The 27048-nt window shown below is 43.6% G+C and overlaps 2 protein-coding genes across 5 annotated transcripts; both read left to right on the top strand.

The window, feature by feature from the left end:
• The first annotated feature begins 1149 nt into the window (after positions 1-1149).
• On the top strand, positions 1150-16879 carry lemd3 (LEM domain containing 3). The gene is made up of 13 exons (XM_085250917.1): positions 1150-2556; positions 3057-3091; positions 7128-7185; positions 7571-7644; positions 7891-7970; positions 8054-8199; positions 8962-9063; positions 9142-9244; positions 10969-11138; positions 11303-11384; positions 13133-13238; positions 13316-13394; positions 15044-16879. Exons 1-13 carry the CDS (start codon positions 1227-1229, stop codon positions 15211-15213), a joined length of 2535 nt encoding a protein of 844 aa, XP_085107043.1. The 5' UTR covers positions 1150-1226; the 3' UTR covers positions 15214-16879.
• Positions 16880-17064: 185 nt separating this feature from the next.
• msrb3 (methionine sulfoxide reductase B3) lies at positions 17065-26131 on the top strand. Of its 4 annotated transcripts, none has more exons than XM_085250919.1 (7): positions 17106-17245; positions 18196-18308; positions 22440-22548; positions 22935-23012; positions 23439-23467; positions 24127-24224; positions 24822-26131. In XM_085250919.1, exons 2-7 carry the CDS (start codon positions 18206-18208, stop codon positions 24999-25001), a joined length of 597 nt encoding a protein of 198 aa, XP_085107045.1. In that variant the 5' UTR covers positions 17106-17245; positions 18196-18205; the 3' UTR covers positions 25002-26131. The 4 variants fall into 4 exon arrangements, with proteins under 4 accessions (XP_085107044.1, XP_085107045.1, XP_085107046.1 ...); XM_085250920.1 differs by lacking the exon at positions 18196-18308 and adding an exon at positions 21592-21741 and having other exon boundaries at positions 17109-17245; XM_085250921.1 differs by lacking the exon at positions 17106-17245 and adding an exon at positions 21592-21741 and having other exon boundaries at positions 18292-18308.
• The last annotated feature ends 917 nt before the right edge of the window (positions 26132-27048 follow it).

Here is a 27048-nt window from a genome sequence, read left to right as displayed (position 1 = left end):
TGGATGTTCGTTGTCTCATCCTGGACTGTGGTGCTGACACTCACCAGTCCCCGGCCCCCTTCCTTCCCTCCTCAGGACTTGCCTGACCCTCTGCAGGTACTTGGTTATATGTATATATGTGTGTGTGTATGTACATATACAGTACATATATAGTACAGTAATGTACTTACTGCGTAAAGTAAGTACTGCAGTACTTCACCTTGTCTGCAGTGTCAGTCTCCATATGTGGCCACCACATGAGCTTCTGCCCAGGCCCTTCATGCGTCTTTTCCTGGTTGTGACTGATGTAGCTGTTCTAACATGGGCGTCCACCTCGTTCTGCCCCCCACAGCACACACCCACCCTGCACACTCATCTCCTGGTGTCTCTGTCTGTAGGGCTTAAAATCAGAATGCTGTGTAGTTCAACAACCCCAAATAAGCTTTGAGCTCTGTCACTGATTTTGGGGGTAGCGCCCCCTGCACTGCTTTCACTTTAGCCAGCACTGGATGTAAGCTTGTCTTATCCACCCGGTGTCCTAAAAATGTCACTTCTTTCTCTGTGAACTGACATTTAAACTCAGGGCCGCCTCCTCTAATCGCTGCAGGACTTCATCCAGTCTCTGAAGATGTTCTCGTTCATTTTTTGGACCATTTACTCCATTCACTGAGTAGTAAAGTGGAATTTGTAAATAAAAAAATAACAACAACAATTGTTTAAAAAACAGAAAACAAACAAACGAGAAAAAAAGTAAATTTATTTGGAAAATATTTTATTCACTGATGCAGATTTTTCAAAGCAAAGCCTGACTGGAATTACTGGAAGAATGACGTAAAGCGATTCAGTGAGTCTGTGACGTGAAATTACTTTTATTACCTAACAATTTTGATTTAATGTGATTGTTTTCTCTGACTCTTTTTCCTTTTTGTGTGATTTGTATTTATTTATATTTTTCATATTGAAATTGTATGTTTTTCGTTGTTACCGTGCCTTCAGTTGTTAGATGGTTACTTTTGTTTGTTTACACGTTCAATAAAGCTATTTGTTTGAAAAAAAGTAATTAGATTTTTAATATGCGCACAGAAAAAGTGAAACAAACTATTATTTGAAAACATCCGCGACGTAATAAAGGGGGTGTCTGCGACATATTTTCGCAGCTTGTTGGTGATTTTGAACACAGCCCAGTTGGTTGCCACTTCACCTCTACGTCATTTCCGTCACAGAACCGTCTTCGAGGTCTTTTCAAGATGGCGTCAACACAGTTAACGGATGAGGAGCTTTTTTTGGAATTAAAACGCTTTGGTTTCACTCCAGGGCCCGTTACTGAAAACACTCGTCCGGTGTACCTGAAGAAACTCAAGAAGCTTCGCGAGGAGCAACAGCAGCGAGGACTAAGACCTGGTAAAACCCGTACTATCGGTGCCATTAACAGTACCACTGGCGGCGGTAGCACAGTGGCATCTAGGCCAGTCAGCCATGACGTCACGCACCTGAATACAAGCAGGAGACCGGGCCGGAAGTCCTCCCTCCTCGGCTTCAGCTCCGACGAGTCTGATGCTGAAACCCCACTAAAGAGGAAAGGCCTCGGTCCCAGTGGCAGAGCGAACAGAAGCTCCAGTTCTCAACAGCAGCCTAAGATTAGGCCTGCCTCACCGCCGAGTGTGGCTATCAAGAGTCGGTACGACCACAGTGCGACACCAAGCAGCAATTTTTCCCTGGGTCAGAACGGAGAGAGACGTGTCTCACTGGGCTGGGGAGTCGGTGACAGACCCAGTCCCGATGCGGGACTACGGCGTTACGACGACTCAGGGGACGAGGACAATTATGAGGAGGATATGGAAAAGAAATCTCGCTCTTTAAATGGTCGCGGGGCGTCTCGCCTGAATGCTAGCAAATTAGCTGGAGATTACTCAGACTCGGACGAGGAGGAAGTTAGTGGGCTTGGCGTCGGCGACCCAGAATGCGACAGATTGGAGCCTCGACGAAACCACCCCAGTGTGGCGTTATCTTCCGACGTTACTGATCGAGGGTCTGCGACCGATGGGCAGAACACAGAAGCTACGCCTCGTCGTTTTCTAAGCATGGGGGGGAGTCGAGGTGAGGATGAAGAGGAAGATGATTTAAGGAGAAGGGACTATAGCCGCTTGGGAGACTCGCGGAGTCACACACTTCCAAGGAAACCCATCTACAGGTCACTTACCGAAAACCACAAAGGCAACACCGGTAAAAACAGTCCGGCCACCGGGGAGGACGGAGCATCCAGAAGCAACAGCACCGAGCTGAGACCGCACTTCTCCACCTACAGCGGTCTGTCGCAGACGTACAGGCGCAACCACTCTACTCACACCCCTGCTCCCAACCATTCCTACGGCCACGCAGCGCTCAAGAGAAACGTGTCTGCTCCCGAAGATGAGCTTCTCCAGCAGTTCAAAAGGGAAGAGCTAGCTTCCTCAGGTAGTTTTAGCGCTCACTACCTGTCCATGTTCCTGCTCACAGCGGCGTGTCTCTTCTTTGTGCTGCTGGGCCTCATGTACCTCAGGATGAGGGGTTCAGGAGCCATGGAGGTGGATAACGTCAGTGAGTATCTGGGCGAACTGCCTATTTGGAGTGTTAACGTTTAGGGACTGTAATGCATGCAGTTGTTTTATTGCCTGGTAATGTATTCAAGTGTTTATTCTTTGTGTATTTTGAGTGGATGTTCCTGCTGAACAAACACCAAAGTTGGAGAGATTCCCAAATACAAACAGATCCAAAGATGAGCATTTTTAGACTGGCAGGAATCTGTACAGTCAGTCTGCCCAAGCACAGAACAGCAGTCGGACGGGGACGGCGCTCCAAATTCACTTCCACTGATTTCTGAGTTGTTTTTTGTGCCCCTACAGATAAAAGGATTATGTGACTATCAAAAGAATCACGTTACACTTAAAATGATGCACAATGTGCAAAAGCTACGAATGCACACACTAACAGTTTTATATTTAACAGAAAAAGTAATTTATGGATGTTTTTCTCAATCCGTGTACTTTGGAAACTTTTATGAGAATTGTCCTGACTGTCTGTCTCTTCTTCATTTTCAGTTAATAGCCCTCCCCCAGAGTTTGACACACCTAATGTAAGTAAATACTTTCTTCAGGCTCCCCCTACTCTTTAAGTTAAGAGGTTTTCAAATGTACAGCACAGAAAATATGATTAGATTAACAGTGTGTACCATTTCAGTAACTTGCAATGCTGATTTATTTATTTTTTTGGTGTATTTGTCACACGTTTCAGATCATCAACTGAATTGTGACATTAGATATCAGATAATCCAAGTTGGTACAAGATGATAAATGAGGATTTGATCTGAACACAGGTATACAGATCTAATGGGCCATATGTTGAAAAGTAATTGCCTTCTTGTTTAATCATTAATTAACTACAACTTAAAGAAACGTATGAACAGGTAAGAAACAAAGACTCTGACCTCCATCAGTCTGAAGAGGGTTACAAAGCCAGGCTTTGGGAGCAAACTGTGGTGAAGGCTATTATCCACAACTGAAGAAAACTTGAACCAGTGATGAAACTCCCCAGGAGTGGACGGCCTACCGAGAGAAACGGAGTTATCAGATAGTCTCACTTGCCTCAGTACAGGACAGTGTTTATGATTCAACAATAATTCAGTTTTATTCGTATGGCACCAGTCACAAGAGCAGTTACTGAAGGTGCTCTGTATTGTAAGGTAGAGACTCTACCGTATACAGAGACAACCCCAACAACCCCCCGTGACCAAGCACACAGTGGAAAGTAAAAACAACATTTAACAGGAAGAACCTCTGGCACAACCAGGGGAGGGTGACAGACTGTGGAAAAGAGCAAACGATGATAGATAAATAATGATTACATACAGAGAGGTGTGTAAGCACAGTGAGCGAACAAGAAACACTCAATGCATCATGGGAAGCCCACAGTAACCTAGGCCTATTGCACTGTAACTAAGGGAGGGTTCAGGGTGACCGGATCCATCCCTGACCAGATGCTTTATCCAAGGGGAAAGTTTGAAGCCTAATCTTAACGGTAGCGAGGATGTCTGTGCCAAACTGGAGGTGGCCCTGAAAGCTGAAGGCGCTGCCTCCCATTCTACTTTTAAATATGAACCATAAGTAAGCCTGCAGTCCGAGAGTGAAGTGCTCTGTTGAGATGATATTGTTATGAGGTCTTAAACCCTGTATGTGAGGAGAAAGATTTTCAGTTAGGTTCTGGAATGAACTTGGAGCCATGAAGCCAGTGTGAGAGATGATCATCAATGCCCTCGTCCCTGACAGCACTCTGGCTGCAGCGTTTTGGATCAACCGAAGGCTTTCAGGGGAGTTTTTAGGGCAGCTGAACAATAATGTATCACAGTAATCCAGTGTGGAGGTAATAAGCGCACGAGCCAGTTTTTAGCATTATTCGGAGATGGGATGTTTCTAATTTTAGAAATATTGCACAAATGCAAGAAAGGAGTCCTGCATATTTGTTTACTTTGCACATTGAATCCTCATCAACAACAACTCCAAGGTTTTACTAGAGTCGGTGTAAAGTATGTGGTTGGACATCATGTTTGTAAGCTTTTCAGGGCCGAGTACAATAACGCCAGTTTTGAATGAATTTAGAAGCAAGAAATTAGAGGCCACCCAGGTCTTTGTCTTTAAGACAACCTGTCGTCGTATTTCATGGATTGATAAAGCTGGGTGTCATCTGAATATGAAAACATAGCTATATGTTTTCATAATATTAATAATACAACCTAGCCAAGGTTGGCGTCCCATTCTGATGGACATGTATGCAGAGGGGATTGTTACTGCTGTTTGAAATATGGGCACTCGGGGAAAGTCTTTGCTTTCAGTTGTGACTTCTTCCCTTCCTATAGCAACACTTATGTCATGATATTGCCTGAGTGCTGCCACCTATTGTTCACAAGAATACTGCAGCGGCTTCTTGCGCCCTAACAGCAGGAAAATCAGCGGCGGTGAGCAATGCGAACGCTACAGTGGGTTTACTGGTGCCCTGAGGGAAGCATCAATAAGACAGAGATGGGGTGAAAATGCCGTCCACGAGAGCTCGAAGCTAAAACCACTGCTTACCAAAAAGATCGAGGCCGTAAAAACAATGAACAGATTTGGTGGCTACATGAAAAACAAGTCTGCAGAAGTCCTGTAGAGTGATAGCAACGACTCATTGGCAGTTATCACACATGCTCGATTGCACTTCTTGCTGCAAATCATGGCGTCACCAATTATTAGGCTTAGTGGGCAGTTTTACATATTACATAGAACCACACTGACAGCCAATCAGAAGACACACCTTCTCATTTAATGTTGTCTTTATTTTTGCTGCTTTCTTCATTGTAGATACAAACTGAAGACATCAAATATATGAAACAAGATGGAATTATGTAGCAAAGAGAAAGTTGATAAATAACTCTAAATGTGTTTTATATTTTAGACTCCTCAAAGTTGCACGCCGTCCAGTTTGTTAGCGTTGCAGACAACCTCATAAAGCTCATCGGAGAATACCAGCATGTGCAAAGGAAGAATCTCAAGCATGTTTTGAGTTGTTTTACACTTCTTTGTTAGCTACATACATACACATGAAGATAAAGAAAAAGCATTAAATGAGAAGGCGTGTCCAAGCGTGTGACAGTGTAGGTTGGATAGCTTTTTAAAAACATGATGTCATCATCTGAAAATGACATTTTCAGTTTCCTCAGTTTATCTTTGTTCATATAAGATCTGAAACATTTAAGCACAACAAACATGCAAAAATAAACACATCAGTTTGGTGGCCAACATGTTTTCACAGCACTGCGCCAGCAGTGTTCCTAAAGTTCTGACAGATGTTGACTCGCTGTCATTAGCAAAGTGGGGTATCTGCACTTCCCAGCTTAAACAAAACAACACCGTGGAAAAGTGCTACTTCAATGCTTTTTATTTTAGAATATCTCAACCTACGTAGTGTTTTGCCTAAAGCTGACCAAGCTGCAACAAACAGCAGATTAAAAAAAGCTCATGAAGAGCGATTTCTGTCAGAGGCCTGTGTCCAACTATTAAACTGCAGGTCAGATAACCTGCCTGACACCTGATGACATGGCACCATGACCATGAATCTACTGTTTATTCAGATAATGCTTCAAATAAGAACTACCCACAGTGGATTAAAGATGGCTGCTGAGTGGAGGTAGAAAAACGCATGTAAATTTGGTGCTAATACTTTCTGGCACCAACAAGTACGCTCGTGGCTCAAAACAAGCACCATTTCTGAAGATACACATAGTAAAATAATCCTATTTGTCCTCAGACACATCTAGACGCTGCTTGGGGTCAGTCGGCTCTCTGAAACGATTCCTCTGCCTCCTCAGCTGGGCCTCGTCACGGAGTTTTGACTCAGAAGTATTATGATTCTGATCATTTATTCTTACTTCTCCATGTTTATATCTGTGTGTAAAAACAAAGCTGACACTGTGAGACTTGATCAGAGGTGTGAGCATCACAGCAGAGGCCTTTGTGTCAGAGTAACTGAGGATCAAACAGATTTTGATGGTAAACTGGTCTGTGGGTACACTGAGACGTGCCGTCGGGTGAACGATCCACGCTCTGTGTTTACGTCTTTGTGTCCTGCTCTCGTTTGGTGATTGTTGAAATATTTTTATGAACTTTGACCTGAGATTCTGGCAAATTTTATACTTGAAAATCATTCAGGATTCAATGAATCAATAACGCTTTATTCAAACTAAAATCCATTTGAATTGGGAAACTGATTTAAAAAACAAACCCACGTCTAGTCTCAGCTCCCACTGCCACACTGCCCACCGGAAACATGAACGTGACCTCCATGAAATTCTTCCTGCTGCCCAGAGTCGTTCTTCCTTTTTATTGTCCAGAAACGTCTCTGCTCATTGGGATGATGTCGACTCTTTTCACAACGTGTTTTTTAAGAACTTAAATCCCCAACATGTTTGTTGTGTTTGTGTTTGACCGAAAGATTCAGAGTGGCGTGCTGCTTTTTGGCCACGCCCTCTGCGTGTAATGGCCTTTTTCTCTGCAGAGATTTTGTCAGTAAAATGAATAAATATGCAGATCAGTGCAGTTTTGTTGGTACTTTCTAATATAATCGGGCGTTTCTTTTTACAGAAGGATGTGATCCAAAAGCTGCTGCTCAGTCTTCATGACCACTTGGCCTTTGTTGCTGGTAATGATTTTAATTTTTATTAACTGTATATGGAAACGGTTATTTCACAGTATCAGATTTATGACAGCACAGTTACCACATCAGCTAATGTGAACACAAGATTTTAACATATTTGCTCCATTTTTACATCGTTTAACTTCCTTTGAAATTTGATTTAATAGTAAATTTTCAGACACACACAGAGTACAGAGAATGATCATTATGGGACATTATGTGGTGATTCTAACAGGCTGTATTATTGTCCTTACAGAAACATATAGCACAAACAGATGTCTGTGACATTTGTGTGGTCTGTCCGCTCATATCAGCTCGTTGTTGTGTGTGTGCTGATCTGGGGAAGTTGGATTAAAGCGAGATTATCATCAGTTTAATCTTGTGATTACAGGCCAGCATGACTGTGGAGACCCAAATCATCCAAACCGGAGTGTGTCCATAGATGAGGCCTCGCTGTATTTACTGGTACATCCACACAACAACACATTCAATAGGAAACGTCAGCAGTTCCATCTTTTATCACACAGTTAAATCAAAGTGTGGCAGCAGTCTGATTGCTGTCCATGTGGAGTAACCAGGTTAATGCAGCTTACTCGTATGTGCTTGCACATGTGAGTCTTCATGTATAAACATCATAGCACCTGGCTCTTTAAGTGAATCAGCAGAAATTGCTTAAAATAAATGAGAATCATGTCTCTTCTTTCTGTGCAGGCTCAAAATAAATCGTTTAAAGGCTTAATTAATGACTCTCTGGACTGGATCATCCAAAAAGGCCAGGAATTTGGCATTAGGTAATGTTCAGCCTCTTTGAAGAGTTCCTCGCTGCCTCCGTGAGAGCGACACGTGCACTCACTTTCTGTGCCGGTGTTTGCAGGCTGGTGGGAGCGGTGCCGGATGAGCCGGTGACTAAGGTGTCTGAGATCGCTCGGCTGGAGTCCACTCATCCCAAGATGTCCTTCACGTGCCGTTTCCGCCGAGCCTTCTTCACCATCATAAACAGAGTCCTCCTCATTGCAGTCGGTGAATAAACCACGTTACACAAACTGTAAACATGGAGTTTATAATGAGGACTGTGCAGGTGGGTGCTGTCCCTCACGAGATGATTCAGAAAGCCTTCCCCTCATGGTAGCGGGGGCAGTTTCTGCATCTGGTTTGTGAATGAGGGGCGAGCACCTGACGTGAGTCATTTTTAGAAGGAATTATCAAACATGTCTTTGCAGTGTGTCGTGATTTAGACACAGCTTCTTTTTTTAATGGGATCTATTTTTTAGTCATTTGTAAAGGAACACACATTTTGTCTTTCGACTGATGTTTGGAAATCAGTCAAACCCCATCCAGGTGTGAGATCCATGTGGTGTTAATGCCATCATTTGATGGTCTGCTGCAGTAGCTGCTGTTGGCAACTAAAGTGTGGTCTGCTACAAAGACACTAAAATGGGGCCAAATTGTTATTAAAGCAAAACCCACCAAGTTTCTGGTCACACAGGTGATGATTGTTTCATGCATTTTTCTCAATAAATGATATAAAAACTTTGACACTAAACAGAAAGATCAAATAGTTTGTAGGTGAGCAGGAGTGACATTCTGTTGTCAGCTGATTGATAAGAAATGGTTCCTTAAAACAAGGATAAACGAATATTATGACTAAATATACCCTGAATACGTTCTTGTCAGCAGCACCAGCTTCAGTGATTCATCCATCAGAGTTTAGATTGATACAGATGTGGAGGCAGTGTTTAGCTGGTCTGTTTGAACCTGTGAATGCTGTGTTTGTCTGCACAGCGGCAGCTTGTGTGTGGAGCGTGGTGTGCTACGTGAAGTATCGCTGGAGGAGAGACGAGGCGGAGACGAGACAAATGTACGACATGGTGGAGAGGATCATCGGTAAGGACCGCACCGTATTCACTTGGATGTCAGACAGGAAGTGTTTGCTTATGAGTTTGGTACCTTCTTCCTATCCAGATGTGATGAAGACTCATGGTGAGGCTTGCCAAGAGAACCAGGACCTACAGCCCTACCTGCCCATCCCGCACGTCAGAGACTCGCTGGTTCAGCCGCAGGACCGGTAAGTCCCATCTTTAGTGTTAGACCTCAAAGCAGTTTCCTCGGGTAATCAGATTACTGATTTATTTATTTAGTTATTTTTTAATTTCTTTGGTTGAGGTGGGTCTGAACTTTTTGTACGTTATAAGATTTAACTTTACATCGTTGGTCTTTGAGGAAATTTCACATTTCTGTCCAGACGTCAGAGCTGGATTGAAACTCAACTCTCCGTTTGTGAAAGGTATCAATAAGTAGAATTACTGTGTAACTAGTATGTAACTTATTTTGCGATATAATTTGAAGCACGTGCGGTAACGATATATAATGATATGTATCGCGATATATTCTTCTGTATAACGTATTTTCCACACTTAAAATCCTTTAATGTTCTCAAAAATCGAGAGTGGGCCTTATGTATGAATTCTGGTTGTGCTTACTGACCTCGGACCGATTTTGGCAGAAATCTGTTAAAAATGTTTTAGTACAGCTTTGATAAGCCGCACAGCTTGATGGATCGTCAGAGCATTACGGCTGCCGTAGGGAGGAGCTTCATGGAGTAATCTGGGTCCAAAACTCCGTCAGCTTCAGGTCCCAAAGTCAAACGAACACTGCAGCATCACTGAGAGTTTAAAAACTGTCTAAATTCTTTCATCTTTAATAAAACGATCAGCGTTGCTGCTTTACCAGGTGTATTAAGTTTAACATCCAGGCATCCATGAAAACAGAAGTTATTAAATTTAACGGAGTTAGAAGTTAACAGGAAGTTAGCTCGCTAGTTTCCACCTAAACATTTCATACCATGTTCTGACTGAGAGATTTCTGAAACTAATTAAATCGTACAGCTCTGCTGCCACTTCCAACATAAATAACCAGTGTGTGAATGTGAGAGTGAATGCATAGTGGCATTGTAAAGCGCTTTGGGTGCCATTATAAATGAAGACAGAAACTAAACAGCAGTGACGTTTGCAGGTTACTGAAGTTGGACTAGCTGGTATATAATGTTGTGCTACGTGATTGCTAGCGACACAGCTATGTTAGCATAACAAACACAGTGAAGCTGGAGGATGAACTTTTTTTCCACTCGATAAAAGTTAACGTGAGGGATTCTGGTGGTCAGGGACAAATGCAGTCGCATAGCAGGATGCTGTACACGGGCCAAACTTCAGTCAGGAGAACAACTGAGATCATTCATCCACAATACGAGGTTAGTGTTTAATATACTGCAACAACATGGGAACAGAGCAGCTGCAGAGGATTCAGCATTAATGAATCAATGTTACGGAAGAGGAGGAAGTGCAGTTTTTGGCTTTCCCCATATTCCAAAAGTGCTTCATCTCTTTGCTGTGACTGTCGCCCGCCATCATTTGCAGATGATAATGGTTGTAGCTGCTCCGATTCTTTCGACCAAAACAGGCGCAGCTTGATGACATCATCAACATGCGCTATCGCGATAGAGCGGTGTAGTCAAAATCTGTCGCTGGCCAAATGTATATCGTTTATATCGCCCACCCCTATGTGTAACCTTTGGAAGGTATTTTTCTGACGTGCATTATTGTTATTTCTTCATTTAATCTGGGGTGGAATAGGGGGTTATTTGTTGGATTTAATTATAGATTTTAATTGTTTCTAGGTATTTGATACATTTCCATGAGTCTGTATCCCACATCATGGACGGGATATTGTATAAGAGAAATTCCGGGTTGTGCCCAGTTGGGGTACTGATGATTTGGGGATTTTGTTTTGCAGGAGGAAAATGAAAAAGATTTGGGAGCGAGCCGTGAGTTTTCTTTCAGCGAATGAATCAAGGATTCGAACAGAGACTCAGAGGATTGGTGGAGCAGACTTCCTGGTTTGGAGGTGGATCCAGCCTTCTCTTAATTGTGACAAGGGCTCCTCCAAAGTCTGGCAAGGAAAAGGTAACGCACTAAAGAGCGTCTAGTTGATCAGATGGCGTTTCAGGCCACTTGTTTGTCTAAATGCTGATGGACCTAATGGCACGTTAACCAGTCTGTAAACTTTATGGAGATGTTCTTACTGCGATCACCTGCCCGTTAACAGTTTGATCATGTTGCTGTTTCAGCGTTTCCGTTGGACCGGAGGAATTCACCTCCCAACAGCCTGACCCCATGTCTGAAAATCAGGAACATGTTTGATCCAGTCATGTAAGTTCTTTCTTCTGCATGTTTGATGATCTGTTAGGATCACATACATCACTAAAGATGTCCCAGGGTAGAGGACTAGAACGTTTTCAAGACTAAGTACGTTATAAATGGAAAAGATGAACATGTGTTGTTTCTGAAAGTACGGACCGACCCTGTAATCAGCAGCTCAGGCTGGTGGTAGTGACACGGTGTGGGGCTGATGTTATCGCCACACGTTGGGCCTCTTGGTACCAGCTGAGCATCGTTTCAAAGCCATCAGCTGCTTCAGTCTTGTTGCTGACATGGATACGACTCCGTGTCACAGAGCTCATTGTACTCTAATGTTCTGTCACTAGATCAGTCTTATGGAGCACCGTTGGGATGTGATGGAGACTTTTTGGAAAACAATTGTTGATGGATTGTAATATTAGGATATTAATGTTACCATAACCATTTAATGGATGGAGAACGGTGCTCATTCACTGCATTGTCCAGTTTGGTGGAGGTGGGCTGTTTTTAAGCAGTCGGCCTTGCCCCCTTACTTCCAGTCAAAGGAACTCTTTGTGCTTCAGCACACCAAGACATTTTGGACAGGTTCGTGCTCCCAGTTTGGGGATGGGCCCTTCTTGTTCCAACATGACGGCACCCAAGGACACAAAACAAGTCATTAAAAACATGGACGAGTGAGTTTGTTGTGGAAGAACTGGAGTCCTGACCCCAACCCAAGAGAACAGCTTTGGGATGAAGCAGAGGGGGAACTGCACACCATGCTGTAACGCCCCCAGTCCCCAAAGCCGGCACCACAGACACGCAACTCTGCTGTTGGTGTTTGTTTAATTTACCGTTTCTTGACGGAGCAGCTTTTCAGTCGCTCGTCGTTTTCTCCGTGCCCGTCGCTACTCTCTCTCCCAGGCCCCGCCGTCCTACTGGGATTAGATGACTGCTGTCAGCTGGGACAGCCAACCTTCCCCCGGCACCCCACCCTCAACCCTCTGCTTCACAGGCATTCTCATCCAACACCAGTGTCTGACTGCACACGTGTTCTTCTGGATGGTCAAATATTCCCATGAGCACACACCTAAACCTTGTGGAAAGCCATGCCAGAAGAGTTGAAGCAGTTAAAGCTGCAAACAGTGAGTCTGCATATCCAGGCGTCCATATCTACAAACAGGCTGTTGTGAGACTCGACCAGTTCACCAGGCTGTCAGTCTCCCTCCTACAGATGGACTCGTCTGCACCTGAGATGAGCCCGATGATGGGCTGGTGACTAAAGGTGCAGCTGTTGGTGAACAGGGAGGAGAAAGTGTAAATAGTCCTGGGGGAACTGGTGTCGATGCACTGAGAGTGAGGCATGCCTGCCTAGTCTGTCCGACAGGAAGTGATCCAGCTGCAGGTGGAAGCTGGGACGATTTTATAAAAAGCAGAACTAAAGTTCCCAAAAGTTCCCAGACAACTTTCTGCAGAGTCCAGATGTTGGAGGGGAAATGCAGTCCCGTGTTAAGAGCATCGTCTGCTGACCTGTTGGCTCCGTGTTATTTGTTCCTGCTAAAGGTTGAAGCAACAATTTCCTTGCACATTTAGCAAAGTCCTGTCCAGCAGCTCTGCTTTGGGTGGAAAGTTGTTGGAAGCTGGTGTTTTATATCATTTTAAGAACTACACGTTTGTTATCGCCCTTCTGTCCTGATGGAACAGAGGTGACAAACGATTGATGCTTCTGTCCTCAGTGTTTACAGACGTGACTTTCTGCTCTTGTTACCTGATGTTTTCAGGGAGGTGGGGGAGAACTGGGACCTAGCCATTCGTGAGGCCATCTTGGAGAAATGCAGCGATAATGATGGCATTGTCCATATAGCTGTGGACAAGACCTCACGAGAGGTACGTTGTGCCTGCCCACAGTTTGGCTTTAATGCTGTTAGCTGCACGTGTCACTCCCGCCTCCTTTATCTTCACAGGGCTGCGTCTATGTCAAGTGTCTCTCTGCAGAGTACTCAGGGAAAGCCTTCAAGGCGCTTCATGGCTCCTGGTTTGATGGTAAATCACACATGATATGTTATTCACAATAAAACATGAAATATAGCGAATGTCTGAGAAAATATACAGTTTTAAGAAAAAATGATCATATTGAATTTGATGGAAGCAAATAGATACCGTAGGTAAATCTCCCAAAACTCTCCTAATGAAAGTGGACTGTAAGTGCAGCTGGAGCTGCTGCCAGAGTCCACGCCAGTATTGATGCTGCTGAACAGGAGCCAGGATTACAGCTGCTTTTCAAAGTTTTGATCATCTCCATGATGCTACTCCCGTGCTGCAGTTAAAGGAACCACTGAGATGTTTGGATCAAGTTCAGTGACGTGCTGTGAAATACAATCATGTTCAGCTCACATTTGCTCCTCATTGAGTTCACACAGAGTCTAAAGCAGCGTCCAAATAACCTGATTGATTTCCTCTGATAGATGCGAGATTATCTCCCCCTTAGAACAGTTCTGCTCACAGCTCAGGTGCTGCTGTCGAACATGTTCAGTTTAACCAAAAACATGGAAGAATTTTATACGAATGACTGGAAAAAATAGTTTTCTATGTCAAACCCTCACGTAAGGTTTTATAATGCACAGCCATCATTACTCATGTGATACATGAAGAGCACAGAAAGGGAACATGTTTGTCAACCCTGTGATTAACATCAGTTTCTACTGTAAATGAGAGCAAACAGGACACGTTGTGCTTCAACACTGAGGAGCCTCTGATATTCACTCTGGGCTTCAGCAGGATTTCCCTACAAAATGATATAAGCCATGTAAGTAAGGATGGTCTGTAACAAGGGGAACAGCGATCCAAGGATGGAACTCATTCAAGACTTTGAACATTAAACTAAAATATGTGTTGAATATTAAAGGTAGGGCTATGAAACGGAAAAGAGAGAATTTAATTTGGGGGATTTTTAACATCGATATCAGTAACTGAACTTCAACAAAGACTGGCTACATGTTAGGCTAAAAACAGAAGTTATTAGTGTGAGATGGTTTTGTCACGGAGGCCCAAACACACCAGCATACTATCAATAAAATCGGTCTGGTGTCACCCATAAGAAAGTTAAAGTGTGACTCCAGAGTCGGCCTGTAAGTAAGAATTGAATAAAATAAAATGGCAGCTGCTTGGATGCCTGTCAGAGGGAACTGCGTCTGATCCAAGTCAAGAAGTGTTTTTGTGCCTAAAACCAAAATTTAAAACTGATTCGAGCGCCAGACTGAAAAACCACTGCTGGAGGATCCGTCAGAGGCTCCAAAACATCAAGTCTAATAAATAATCACATTTAAAGCAATAATCTGTACTCTTTGAAACACTGTCTACAAATCACTGTGGTTTATGTCAGCAGTACCAATTTAACAAAAATATCAACAGACATGATTTAGATGCTCGAAGGACAAAAACCCGTCCTTCAGGCGTTTCACGTGATAGTTTTCCAGCTTTCTGAGTGACGATGCACGTGGCCGACAGTGAAGTAAATGCAACCTGTAGGTGAACCCTCGTATGCTACGCATCTGCTAGAGGTCCAGTTTGCCACAAACATTGAAAGAATCAGCTTTATGGGAATACATGTCGCTCATATTCATGATTTATGACTCTGTGATGGGTTGGCTCATGTATGGAGGAGCACTGCAGTGATTGCTTCTGTTTCACAGGTAAGCTGGTGACGGTGAAGTATCTACGCTTGGACCGCTATCACCAGCGCTTTCCACAGGCACAGGGCTGCAGCACGCCGCTCAAGGCCTCTGGCCTCGCCACAAGTGTCACGAACACTACAGCCCACCTGCAGCATCACCGCTCAGCCAGCTCCCCGGGCTTCTCGTGAGGGCGGCTCGTGTTTGAACCTCCTACCGTGTGCTCCTCCCACGTCACAGCACCAGTCTGATGTTGCTGCTTTATAACAGGAAAGCCTTCAGTGTGTCACAGCAGAGCGTTTTCATTTGTTTCAGTTTACTTTTCTGAAAACAGGAAATTTGCAAGAGAAGATGTTCAGCAGTGTTTGTTTTTTTCTTAATACTCTTTATATTAGAAACGTCACAGATTTTAGAAGTAAGCAAAGCTCTTGTGGATGTTTAAGGTTTTTGCAGAGACTCCAGTCTTCTATTATTCGTAGTATAAAGTCCTGCTATAATGGAATACGTTTGGCCATGTACGGCTGCATGTGGCAGAGCGTGCCTCGACATAAACTTTCAGTACAACAGTGTATTTAACCTGTTTAGTACCATTTAGTAAAGACAGGCTTCTAGGTTGTGCTGTAAATATGTGAAGCACGAGCTTTACGACATCTTTGTACTCAAAGTAAACCTTCGGCGCACATTTTTCACGCCGCGCTCGGCAGTACAAGGATGCACGAGGTTTAGCTGGAAGAGCGGAGCGTCGGTCGCGTCGTGGTCGCGTCGTGGTCGCTGCGTTTGGTTTTTCAGCCACTCTTTGGGCTCGATTTGGGGGACAGCAGCCCGCGGGGTGCCCCAGTACTCTGCTGTTATAGCAAAGTGTTTAACATTCACCTGGAGCTCTCGTCTCTTGTTATAGTCCTTTATATACCCGAATCTTTTTGTTTCTCTTGTTTGTTTCCCCTCTTACGTGTTGGGTCGTTAATGCGCCAGCGTGTGGTCTTTACATGCGTGGCCTACAGAACTGATCGTGTTTCCTCACCTGTCAGCCTCTTGTACTGATACAACCACTGGTTTGTCTCTAAAGCACTATCACGTTTTTTACAGGTTAGAATACTAATTTCCAAATATTCCAGAGACTGTAAGGAGGCCAAGGATTCCAGGTGGTCTGAACAATGAGCGTTTTCCTTTTTGCAGTGTGAAGTTGAACAGATGGCGCAAACTTAAAATGCTCAACGGCTGCTGCAGCAGTTTGCAGTAGACGACCCAACGGTGCCTTAAACCTTTCCCCTTTCTTTTCATTGTTTTGAACTGGTGATGCATTACTGGATAATGTAACGGGCTTAACAAATGGAGAAACTGTTTAAAGTGTGAGTAACGCCAGTTCTGCGTGACATCTTGAGATTTGGTGTTTTGTAGCAGTTTCTTTTGATATGAAACCAAAAGCTTGTATTTATTTAATTTTTGACAACCGAGCTGATATATTCTTATGTCGCTGGACCGGTTAAATATCTTTTCCTCCATCAGGGATGACCTTATATTGTCAGGACGTGTACAACATAAATAAAGACTTTTCAGAAATCAGCCAGTTGTTAGTGCATCAGTGTAATCTATTTTTGTACGTGTCCGCCACAGTGATTACAGGGGCTGCATGTCAGTGTTTCATGTGATGGCTCCTCTGCTTAAACGCATACACCTGATGTTTTATGTAAACCCTGTGTATTGATATAACTCAAATATGCCATTATATGCAGTTTGATTTCTCTTGTATGGGTGTGGTTCGACTTTGGGATTTGCAAATAATTTCAGACATTTTAATGCGATTTGTAAATTGTACAAACTGCTCATATTAAAGGTTTATTAGTTTTTATATTTGTACACGTGTGTGTTTTCTGCCGTTTGTACGCGAGACGGAAAGAGTTTATACATTTTATTTATTTTAATTCAAAGCTGCCGCTTTAACAACTCCGGAAAAACCGGGAATACCGTCCGTGGTTGGAATTATGGAACGGTAGCTCGCGGGACCGTGAAGGGGGAGGGGCTTGGAGTCGCCGAGTGAAGTCGTGGCCATAATTGGACATGTGCAGGTCGTTTTACCCGGACGCATGTTTGGTTGCGCCGATAACCTTCCGCTGTTTGCCTATGACGTCAGCTGGCTTATGCTCCGAAGAGTCGCCGGCACGGGGAGCTCCTTCCGCCGCCAGCCGCTCGTCAGCGTCGCGGTCCTGCTGCTGCTCCTCGCTGGTACGTTACCGCGTTGTTAGTAAACCGGGAATGTCTTCGTCCATCGGGGACTGTACGAATGTAAAACACTCAGATTTTAAAAACAGGGCGAACATTGAAATGATTTAGTTTCCAAATGAAGACCGAATATTAAGATGGGGATATGCTCGGCGGGCAGAGACGGGTGGGAGTGTGGAATAACTTTAACACGCGTGTCCTCGTTTCCTACTGAGTGCATACTTGCTGCAAATATCGGTAAATGTGGTGCGTGTTACATAATCCCACTCGTGACGTAATCCACGGTGCTACACCTAACTGACATCTAGTGGCCGAAGGTGTCGCCATCATGACGTATCTGGTGAAAATCTCACGAATTGTCACAGTTGGAGGGTTTCGTTCCCGACATGAAGCACCAGCCCTGTGGCTGCTCTCGCACTGCTGGGTGTGCAGTTCCTGGGAGCACCCAGAGCTCTAAGCTGAAACCTGTATTTACAGTTTGAATGGACGTATGTAATGCTGTCCCTTATCCACTCTGAAGCAAAACTCTGTGCTTTCCACACGTGTGTATATAATGTAACCATTTTACATTACAGGCCACTTTCACACAGTACTATAAAAAGTATTTCATTACCTATAACACACATATGTCACACAAACGCACAATTTACAAGATGAATTTCAAAATGTATTAGAAGAGAGTGTGTGTGTGTGTGTGTGTGTGTGTGTGTGTGTGTGTGATAGAGAGACATGGATCAGCTCCTGCAGCCACGAAACAGCTGTTTCAACAAGAATTCATAGTAAATAGTTAAATGCAGCCATGCTGGTGTTCAGCAGTATTTACCCACAGAACTTACCTCAAAACAGTTTAACTTATGAATCACAGCCAGTAGATCCCATTCATGCATGTTTTCTGGGGTTAATAAAATAATCCAAATATGATAGTCCTCTTTTCTCTCTCTCTCTGTCTTCAGTGTGACTGTTATGGCTGTCCTCGTCAGACGTGGCCTTTTTGTGGCCCTGCATCATGCCCTCAGGCAGGGTAGCAGCTCAGTCTGCCACCCTGCATTGCCTGCTGCTCTTCTAGGTACCTGCTGCTCGTCTAGAGTAACCTGTTAGTTTAGGTGTAAAATCATCCATATAACCAACGTTGGCTGTGGTTCTTATTTAGTCAAAGAAGCTGTGTGTTTCAATCAATCTAATGTAATCCAGTGCTTAAAAGCATACCGTATACGTACTGTACATTATGACCAAAAATATCAACACACCTTAGTGCTACATAAACCATGCATACAGCTGTGTCAGCTGCAAACACAAGCATTTATAAAGAGATGATAAGTAGGCTACTGAAGTGCTGTGGTTTTAATGTGTCAGGACCCACTGATGGAAACATCGTCACCAGAACTGGGCTTGAAGTATTAAAGTACCGATCGTACAGTAGAGCCGCGACTAGTGTGCTGGATGGGTTTGAGCTAAATAATGACCTGTTTAAGAGCCAGTGGTGCTGGTTTCAGTCTTTATGCAAATGTGCTGTTTTTAAGTAGGGCTGCCACGATTAGTCGACTAGTCACGATTAGTCGACTATCAAAATCGTCCACGACTGATTTAATAGTCGACGCGTCGTTTGAAGCTTTGTAAGATCACAAAAGACGCAGGAATAAGTAGCAGGATTTAAGAGTGTAATAACGGACTGAAACAGAAGATGGCAGCACTGCATGTACAAGCATGCCGGCTGCCGTTAAACCCCGAAGAAGAAGAAGCTGTGTCCCAGAATTCATAGCGCGGCCCAGCTTAGTTTCCACCAATGGCGGCAGCTGTTAGTTTTAATATTACTCTTTCTGGGTCACAAAATACACTTTTAAGATATTTTGAGGCGTGAATGTAGCTGTGTAAACGTCAGATACCTGCTCGGTTTACAAGACATCACATATTTGCAAAAGAGCTCCGACGTTTTTGGAGATCTGACACCCACTAGCTCGAAGCTAACGGGAGGTCGAGACCTACTACAGCCGGGAGGAACACCGCTTTCCCGGCACATCGTGCCTCGACCTCCCGGTCGGCTTCGAGCTGGCGGCCTCCGAAGAATGTGGCTAAAACTTTTGCGAGATCTCGCAAAAGTCCGTCTTAATTTTTTTTTCCTCCCTAATTTTTTTTTTTCCTCCCTAATTTTTTTTTTTTTCCTCCGTAATTTTTTTTTCTCCCATGTCCCCTGGGGGGCTCCGTACAGGTTAAACATGATATATGAGTCACTTAGATAACTTAAAATGTTATTGTTTGGCTTTTTTCAGTGTTTTATTTGTTCCTGAGTAAATCGGTTTGGCTGAGATTAAAGTTATAGTTTTTACACAGCTGAATAAACATCAAGCAGACAGCTGATTATCAGAAGTGTGAGATGCTGGAGAATATACTCCGGTGTCCTGTTATAGTTTAGATAGCAAGGAGTTTATTAAACTTCACCGAAACAATCTGCAAATTTCATTAAAATTTAATAAACTATCATCTTGTCTTTATTTTTAGTTAGCACAGACCTTAAACACTTAAAGCTGTAAGCTAATGATAGTTATATAAGAGCAGATGCTGCTGGTGCAATAAGCTGTACGTTTAACGTCCAATGGATGATGATCTGATTAGTCGACTAATCGCAGAAATAATCGGTGACTAGTCGACTATCAAAATAATCGTTTGTGGCAGCCCTATTTATAAGGTTGGAAACCTGCAGCCAGGTGAGACTGAAGCAGTCACCTGATGATGATGATGCTGAAACGTTTCTCCATTGAAAACATCCAGATGAACAGAATCAACCTTCTGGGATTGACTTGGATGATTGAGCGTGCATCAAGACATGTAAAAGACGGCTTGAACACACCAGGATGTCTTGTAATGTTTTGTAATACAATGATGAGACAATCTACAGAGGTGAGGTGTAGGCACTAAACAGCTGGTGCCAGGACAACAACCGTTTCTCTCAACGTCAGCAAAACAAAGAAGTTGATGTTGGACCAAAGAGAAGAACACCTGCCCACCCACATCAGCGGTGCTTAGGTTCCTCGACGGGAACATTATCAAGGACATCTCCAGGACTCATGGACAGTGTAGTCAGGGAGGTGTGTCAGCGCTTATACTTTCTAAAGGAGGCTTAGGAGGTTTGGCTTGAACGCCAACATCTCCTCAACCTTCCGCAGAAGCACAATCGAGGGCCTACTAACAGGCTGCGCGACAGTTGTCAACAGCTGAATATCACTACAAGGAACGACACGCGCCTCCCTGACATTAAAAACATCTGTGAGCAGTTTTCTACACTTTCAGAAAACTTGTATCTGTTTTCACAGCACTGAGTTCATCTGTAAAAAAAGATCTAATCCAATATTGTGTCTACAGATGACGGACAGCCTGGTAAAGAACCAGTTTTAAGGCATTGATGCACTTTGTATTAGCAGCGTGTCAGAAACGCTGAGGTAAACCATATTACACAAGATCTCTGCTGAAAATCAGCGACAAGCTCTCATTGAGTAACGGTTCATGAAGTCGGCGTCATGGACGAGGAATCTGAATGTGAAATATTTGGTTCAATTGTCATTAGTAATGAGGTATAACAGCCATCTGCAGAACACCGTGGGGGAGGCTGTGTCATTGTTTGGGGCGGTTTGTCCACTTGTGGTGTTTGGCCGTCTTGTCAAAGCTAACAGAATAATGAAGGCAGGAAAGTACTGTCAGATTATAATCCCCATCAAGTATCTTTTGAAAAGCCTCTGACTGGATTCAGTCTGCAGCACGACTGTGATCTCAAACACGATGGAACATTATTGGTCACAAAGGAGTCTGGGATCACGTAATCAAAGGGAGTCAACATCCAGAAAGCCTCGTAATGTCCTTTGATAAGTGTAGAGACGGGTTCCTGAAGACTGCTTCAAGACATTAACTGCCTAAGAGCGTTCAGGATGTGCGGAGAATAAAGGGGGTCGCACTCTGTACACGTCACTTGTGCCGTATATGATGCATTTCATTTATGTTTGCATGTTTCAATAAGTCGTTGCACCGAGTTTTGCACAGTTCTTTACTTAAGTTAACATTTCTGTAATGATAGTGTTTATGAAAGTCTGAATTATAACGTGATAGCCTCGTTGATGTTATCCCGTACTTGAACGAGGCAGACCTGCTCATGTTGTGATAACCTCTCTCAGAGAATTCATATGTACATGAATGTTTAAGGCTGTAAACGACTGTTAAATTGTAGAAGATGTTGCCTGTAGTCTCGTACTGTAGCAGTCTGACATTCTCTGCTGGGTCATCAGGTCATCTCATCTGAGACTCTGTTCGTTTGTAACTGCTCGTGATGTTGTTTCACCCTCTGTCTGCTACTCTTCATACAGCCCAGTCCTTGGTTGCAACCCTGCTAAGGGGTGTTTGGTTCTAGTGCTGGGTGGAATACGTTTCTCCAACATCCATGTCGGGCTTCAATCTGCTGCATCTAATAACCAAGAGTCAGCCTGTAGCTCTGAGGTCCTGCAGTCTTCCCTCAGGTCCACTGATTGGGTGCTGTGTGCCTGCTCTGCTTTGCCTCACTAAAACTTTAACACTCCTGGTGTGTCAGCCTGACTTTACATTTTTCCAAGATTTTGCACTGATAGATGTTTGACAAATACAGACTTGGTGCCAGTTTGTGTTTTCCAGTAAACTTCATCCTGTAAGAGCTGCTTCATGTGTTGCCAGGTCCTAGATTTGGCTGAAAAATGAGTGCAACCACTGTAACTCGTCTTTAGTCTCTGACCTGCTAGTCTAACAGATAAACGATTCACCGCTTGGCTTTCTTGCAGCTTGCATGCACTGAGTGATTTTGTTTGTGACGTTGCACCACATCCTGCTCGTAGATTCTTGCAGTCTGAAATGGTGCCAGTGTGTTTTTTGTTTTCCTGGACAGCCAGTTTTACCAACATGCACATATGTTCTCTGTCAACCCAGAGGAGCATCTCCGTAAAAGCCTTGCACCTTTCCTTCAGTTCGTACATAAATACAGAGCTTCTCAGGTGGATATGATCCATTTGTAGAAATCCATTTGGAACATTTTGATTGTTGAGGTGTAAACAATCCAGCTTATTCATCTCAACTGTAGCACAATCTGTTTTTTATTGATCCACCTGCTCTTAGATGTATTCATGTTGTTTATATGACGGTGTGCAGTGTAGTTAATACTTGTTGCTCTCTGTGCCTGACCTCTCAGGAGCATGTAGGACTAAAAGGACATGGCCTCTGAGGTTCACACAGGAGGAGCTGAGACAGCGCCTCACACCAATGCAGTACCATGTGACCCAGGAAAGAGGAACTGAGAGGTACAAGTTAGTTTTTCAAAATAAACCACTGAGGTTCATTATGTAAAAACTGTGACCTGGTCGATGTAATCACAGAAGTTACTCTGGAAGCCGTACTTCAACCCGTTCAGTATTTGAAACTAAATCATGAAACTGTCAGCTTATAGTTGCTGCCAGCTGACAGATTATTGCTTACATCATTTATGGTGATGTTTTACTACTTGATCTAAGTTATTACCAGATAAAATCAATCCGCTTGTTGTTCAGTTACATGAACAGGACTGGGATCAGTTTTATTTACACAGTTCCAACAACAGTCGCCTCAGTGCGCTGAAAGGTCCGAACTGAAGTGCATCACAGCTAAATGAAGTCAGTGTCGTGAAGTTTCACTTCGTTCTTTTCCACAGCGCCTTCAGTGGAGAGTTCACGTATCAAACAGATGAAGGGACCTACGCCTGTGTCGTCTGTGGGTCGGCCCTGTTCAGGTAAGACTGCCCTGCTGTTGTTGTGTGACTGTTAGCGCAGTGCTTCAGTGCTGCCGTGTGCATACGTACTCGCCTGCTGCCCCTCAGCCTCTGTACACGGGCACCTGTGGGATAAAGGTGAAATCATAGCATAGTTCTGGTCAAGCTCATCTGAGAGTTTCAGTAGATGTAACTTTGGTATTAATGTGAAAATCCCAGGTGACTTCCTCCTTCAGTTGTCACATTCACAAGAATTTCTGAAAACTTGACCTTGTACTTGAGGTCGCCAGTACGCCATCAGCTTTTGATGGCTGTGGGGTAAAAACGTAAAGGTCAGTAGAACAGCTGACAGTAGGAGACGTAGCACGCCACTACAGTTTAAAATAATATGGCGAATAAGACACAAACCAGTATTTTTCTTCATGGCATTTTTATTTTCTCTCGTAGTTCCAACTCTAAATTTGACTCCGGATCAGGTAAGTTAAACTTCACATTTTAAAAATGTAAAAGATTATTTGAATGTACTGTATGTAAAGCTACGTGTGTGCTAAGAACGAGCTCTTACTGCCTTAAACTGATACTGTACAGCACGCAGGAAACAAGCTGAATGTGGGACACGGTCAACAACAGGCAGACGTGTAGCCGCAGGAGTTTCTGACTTGTTTATCAGTCTTTTGTAAATGTTGGAACAACTTTTATAAACACATCAATAACAATACGGTGTGGTCCAACACTTCTGTTATTATAGTTTATTTCCACTAGACAAACAAGATGAATATTTTACAGCTGCTGAACAGAAAGAATGAAACTGTGGATCAACACAATCATACGTGGCTGTAGTGCGTCGTAGTTCATGTCGAAGTGATGGTCATTACACTTGGCTGGATGTCTCTTTTGTTATGCATTGTTGTAAAGTTTTCAGGTCCATGAATATGAAAATAAATATCGTTAAATCTGCTTCTGACTAAAAGCTCTGAGCTGGTTTGGTAGAAAACAAAGTTTCACTTCATGTAAACAAACAACCGACTCTGTAAAAGAGATTCACAGTAACTCCGACAGACAAAGGTAGCTACAATGTTACAGATGATGATGCAGCGTGTTGTTACTAGACGACGTGATGCTGTCATGGTTACAGGTTGGCCATCCTTCAGCGACCTCATGAAGGAGGAATCCATTACTAAGGCTGATGACTTCTCCTATGGGATGCACAGAGTAGAGGCTACTTGCAGTCAGGTAAACTCGTCATCAACAGCTGTTGTTTACTCTTCTACTACGAGGTCGTCAGTCTGTCACAGGGCTGACACAGACAGACAACCATCCACTGTCACACCTGTGGGCCAGGTGACCTAACCCCACTGCATGTGTTTGGACTGTGGGAGGAAGCCACACAAACACAGGGACACAAGCTGTTAGCCCGAGGTGCTACCCACTGGGCACTAAAGTGGATGAAACTTAGATGTATTCATGCACTGAATCATTTTAGGCTGTGTTACTGTTACTGATCGCTATTTTCAATTAGACAGAAACACATCGTTTCTCTCAGATCAACGTTTGCCAAGATTCAGTATGACTCACAAAAACGTGACTCACAGCACTCATGTTTCTATGTTTCACCAGTCGTTACGTTCACTGTGACCCAGGCTCAACAAAATGTAGCTGAAGGGTTTTTAGAAAGCATAACATTTGCCACCGGATCAGAATCAGACTGCTTTCAAACAGTCTCTGTTCTTGGCGACTGAATTTTCACCAAAATGATGCAAATAAAGTCATGTGGAGAATATCGTTGCCATTTATCAGGATCAGGAGTAAATCTCTTCCTTTCTGCTTCAGTGTGGAGCTCATCTGGGACACCTGTTTGACGACGGTCCGAGACCCACAGGGAAGCGATACTGCATCAATTCTGCCTCACTGGCGTTTCAGCCTAAAGACACCGCGCCCTCTGCCTCCAGGGGTGAAGCTGAGGGTGGAGCTGCCAGTAGCTCTGCGAGCGATGAGAAGACTGAGCTGTAAAGAAAAACAGAGGAAAGAAGAAGAAAGCCCCTGAGATTAGTTCTATTCTGACTTACTGTGTAAGAAACAGGTGATTATGCGGTGATGTTCAGGATTCAGCCACTGACCAAATATTCTCTGTGAACAGTCATGCAAGAAGGAAGTTGTGTATTTCTTTTTGAGATGCAGATAAGGAAAAGATTAGAGGAAAAATAAGCTGTTTTCAATCATTTAATGATGCGCACAGGAACACACTTCATTTAAAGTTCTTGTTACTCTCACTTATTAAAATTTGGTTAATGGATTGACTTTGGATTTTAAAAACAAACTGCTGTCGTCTTGTTCTGTCACACCAACCCTCTGCATGTCCTCCTCTACATTCATCAATCTTCACTCTGGTCTTCCTCTTTGCCTCCTGCCTGCACCGTCCCTCCTCTGCAAATGTCCTGCCCATGTTATCCTGCCCATCCAGGAAGAAACCCCAGCATTCATTCCTCGTGTCTTTAGCACATACCTCCACCTTTGTGGGGGTTCACCTGCCGGCTCCCTACTCTCAGTACAGATCCCAACTATTGCAGTCATGGAGACTTCTGTCTGACCTCATCTGTCCACCTCCGTCCCCTGCAAACGAGGACGGGCTCACAGCCCTGATATAATCTCACCCCCACCATGAACCTGTCTTACCTGACCCCAGGTGCCTTGCTATCCTCATGCACTTCCTCTCTCGTGCGTTCTCTAGATCTTTCTGACCTTCTTTGTATTTTTTCATCAACACTGTGGCGCTGCTCTGCTGCTCACCGATTGTTCCTGGATTCAAAAACTTGTCCCTACATGTTCATGGTATGGCTGATCAGCTTCATCCACCCAAAACCTTTCATTTCCTGTGTCTGTATTTGGATTGTGTCTGCAGAATTAAACATGATCTGGTTTGTAGGCATGCACACACAAACATGTAGACATTGTTATATCGTCACTTTGAAATGATTAGATTTTATGACCATATATTTTTGAAGACATGGTTGCACACTTATATTTTATTAATGATATATACACTTGCTCCTTCTTTAGCTCTACCTTGAGAAATATTTGCAGTTTTTGGTCACAGTGTGAATTGAAATAGTTAACTGGTGAATAAAAAGTATCCAACACTATGACTTGCTGCTTGTATATTTGAAGCTGTAACGTATTTGTGGGTAGTTCCCAAGGGACCACAAGGCAACACGAGACGGTTGTTAAGGGCTGGACCAGTGAGCTGAACGCTGCTTGCTGTGAGTTTTATCTTCTAGTATCACAAAGAGCAACAAAGGCTTCTTCTGGTAAGAGTAGATGTTACGATTAGGCAATGAAAGTGTGAAGCAGGTATAGCAAAACCCAACATGAAACTATTAATTGTTTTTGTGAACATTAAACTTTATACAAAGTGTTCTTTCTATCAGTACCTGTTATCTTTTTGTAGTCTGATTACTTCAGTTGCCTTGAACACTCACCGTATGTCTGAACCTGCTGAGGTGCACGGTTGGTGGACCAGTCCACTAGTTCGGACAAAAGCTGGACGGTCATGGCCAAGTAGGCTGTTTGTACTCGCTGGCCTTTTGATTAAGAACACCTTGCTAGAACCGGACTAGACCTTCCAGAAGTGCCTTAATTCTTCATGGAATTGCTTCAACATTACTGGAAACACTGGTCAGAGATTGTGGCCCATATTAACGTGGTAACATCACACAGATGCTGTAGATTTGTTAGCCGTACATCACTGATGCAAATGTGTTGGAACCCATTTATAAGGTGTTCTTTTGGGTCAAGACTTTGGAACCCATTTGAGTCCACTGAACCCACTGTCATGTTCAAGAAACCAGTTTGAGCTGAACTTTATCCACACTAATCAGTTGATGTCTACTTCTAGCAGGACAGCATGTCATACAGAGATGAACTTAGTAAGCAACAACACTCAGGGAGGCTGTGGTGTTGAAAATAAGCAGCTGTGACCTCTGAGATCCAATCTTCTTTAAGACAATGGGATGGAAAACTGTTCTGCACCAAACGTTTGTACTGGGTCCCCCCCCCTCTT

The sequence above is a fragment of the Mchenga conophoros genome, linkage group LG17 (assembly GCF_057382185.1).
Source record: "Mchenga conophoros isolate Kocher_MC1m ecotype Shallow Benthic linkage group LG17, M_conophoros_male_GT1.1, whole genome shotgun sequence".
Classification (NCBI taxonomy): Eukaryota; Metazoa; Chordata; class Actinopteri; order Cichliformes; family Cichlidae; genus Mchenga; species Mchenga conophoros.
This window is presented reverse-complemented; position numbering and strand designations above follow the sequence as displayed.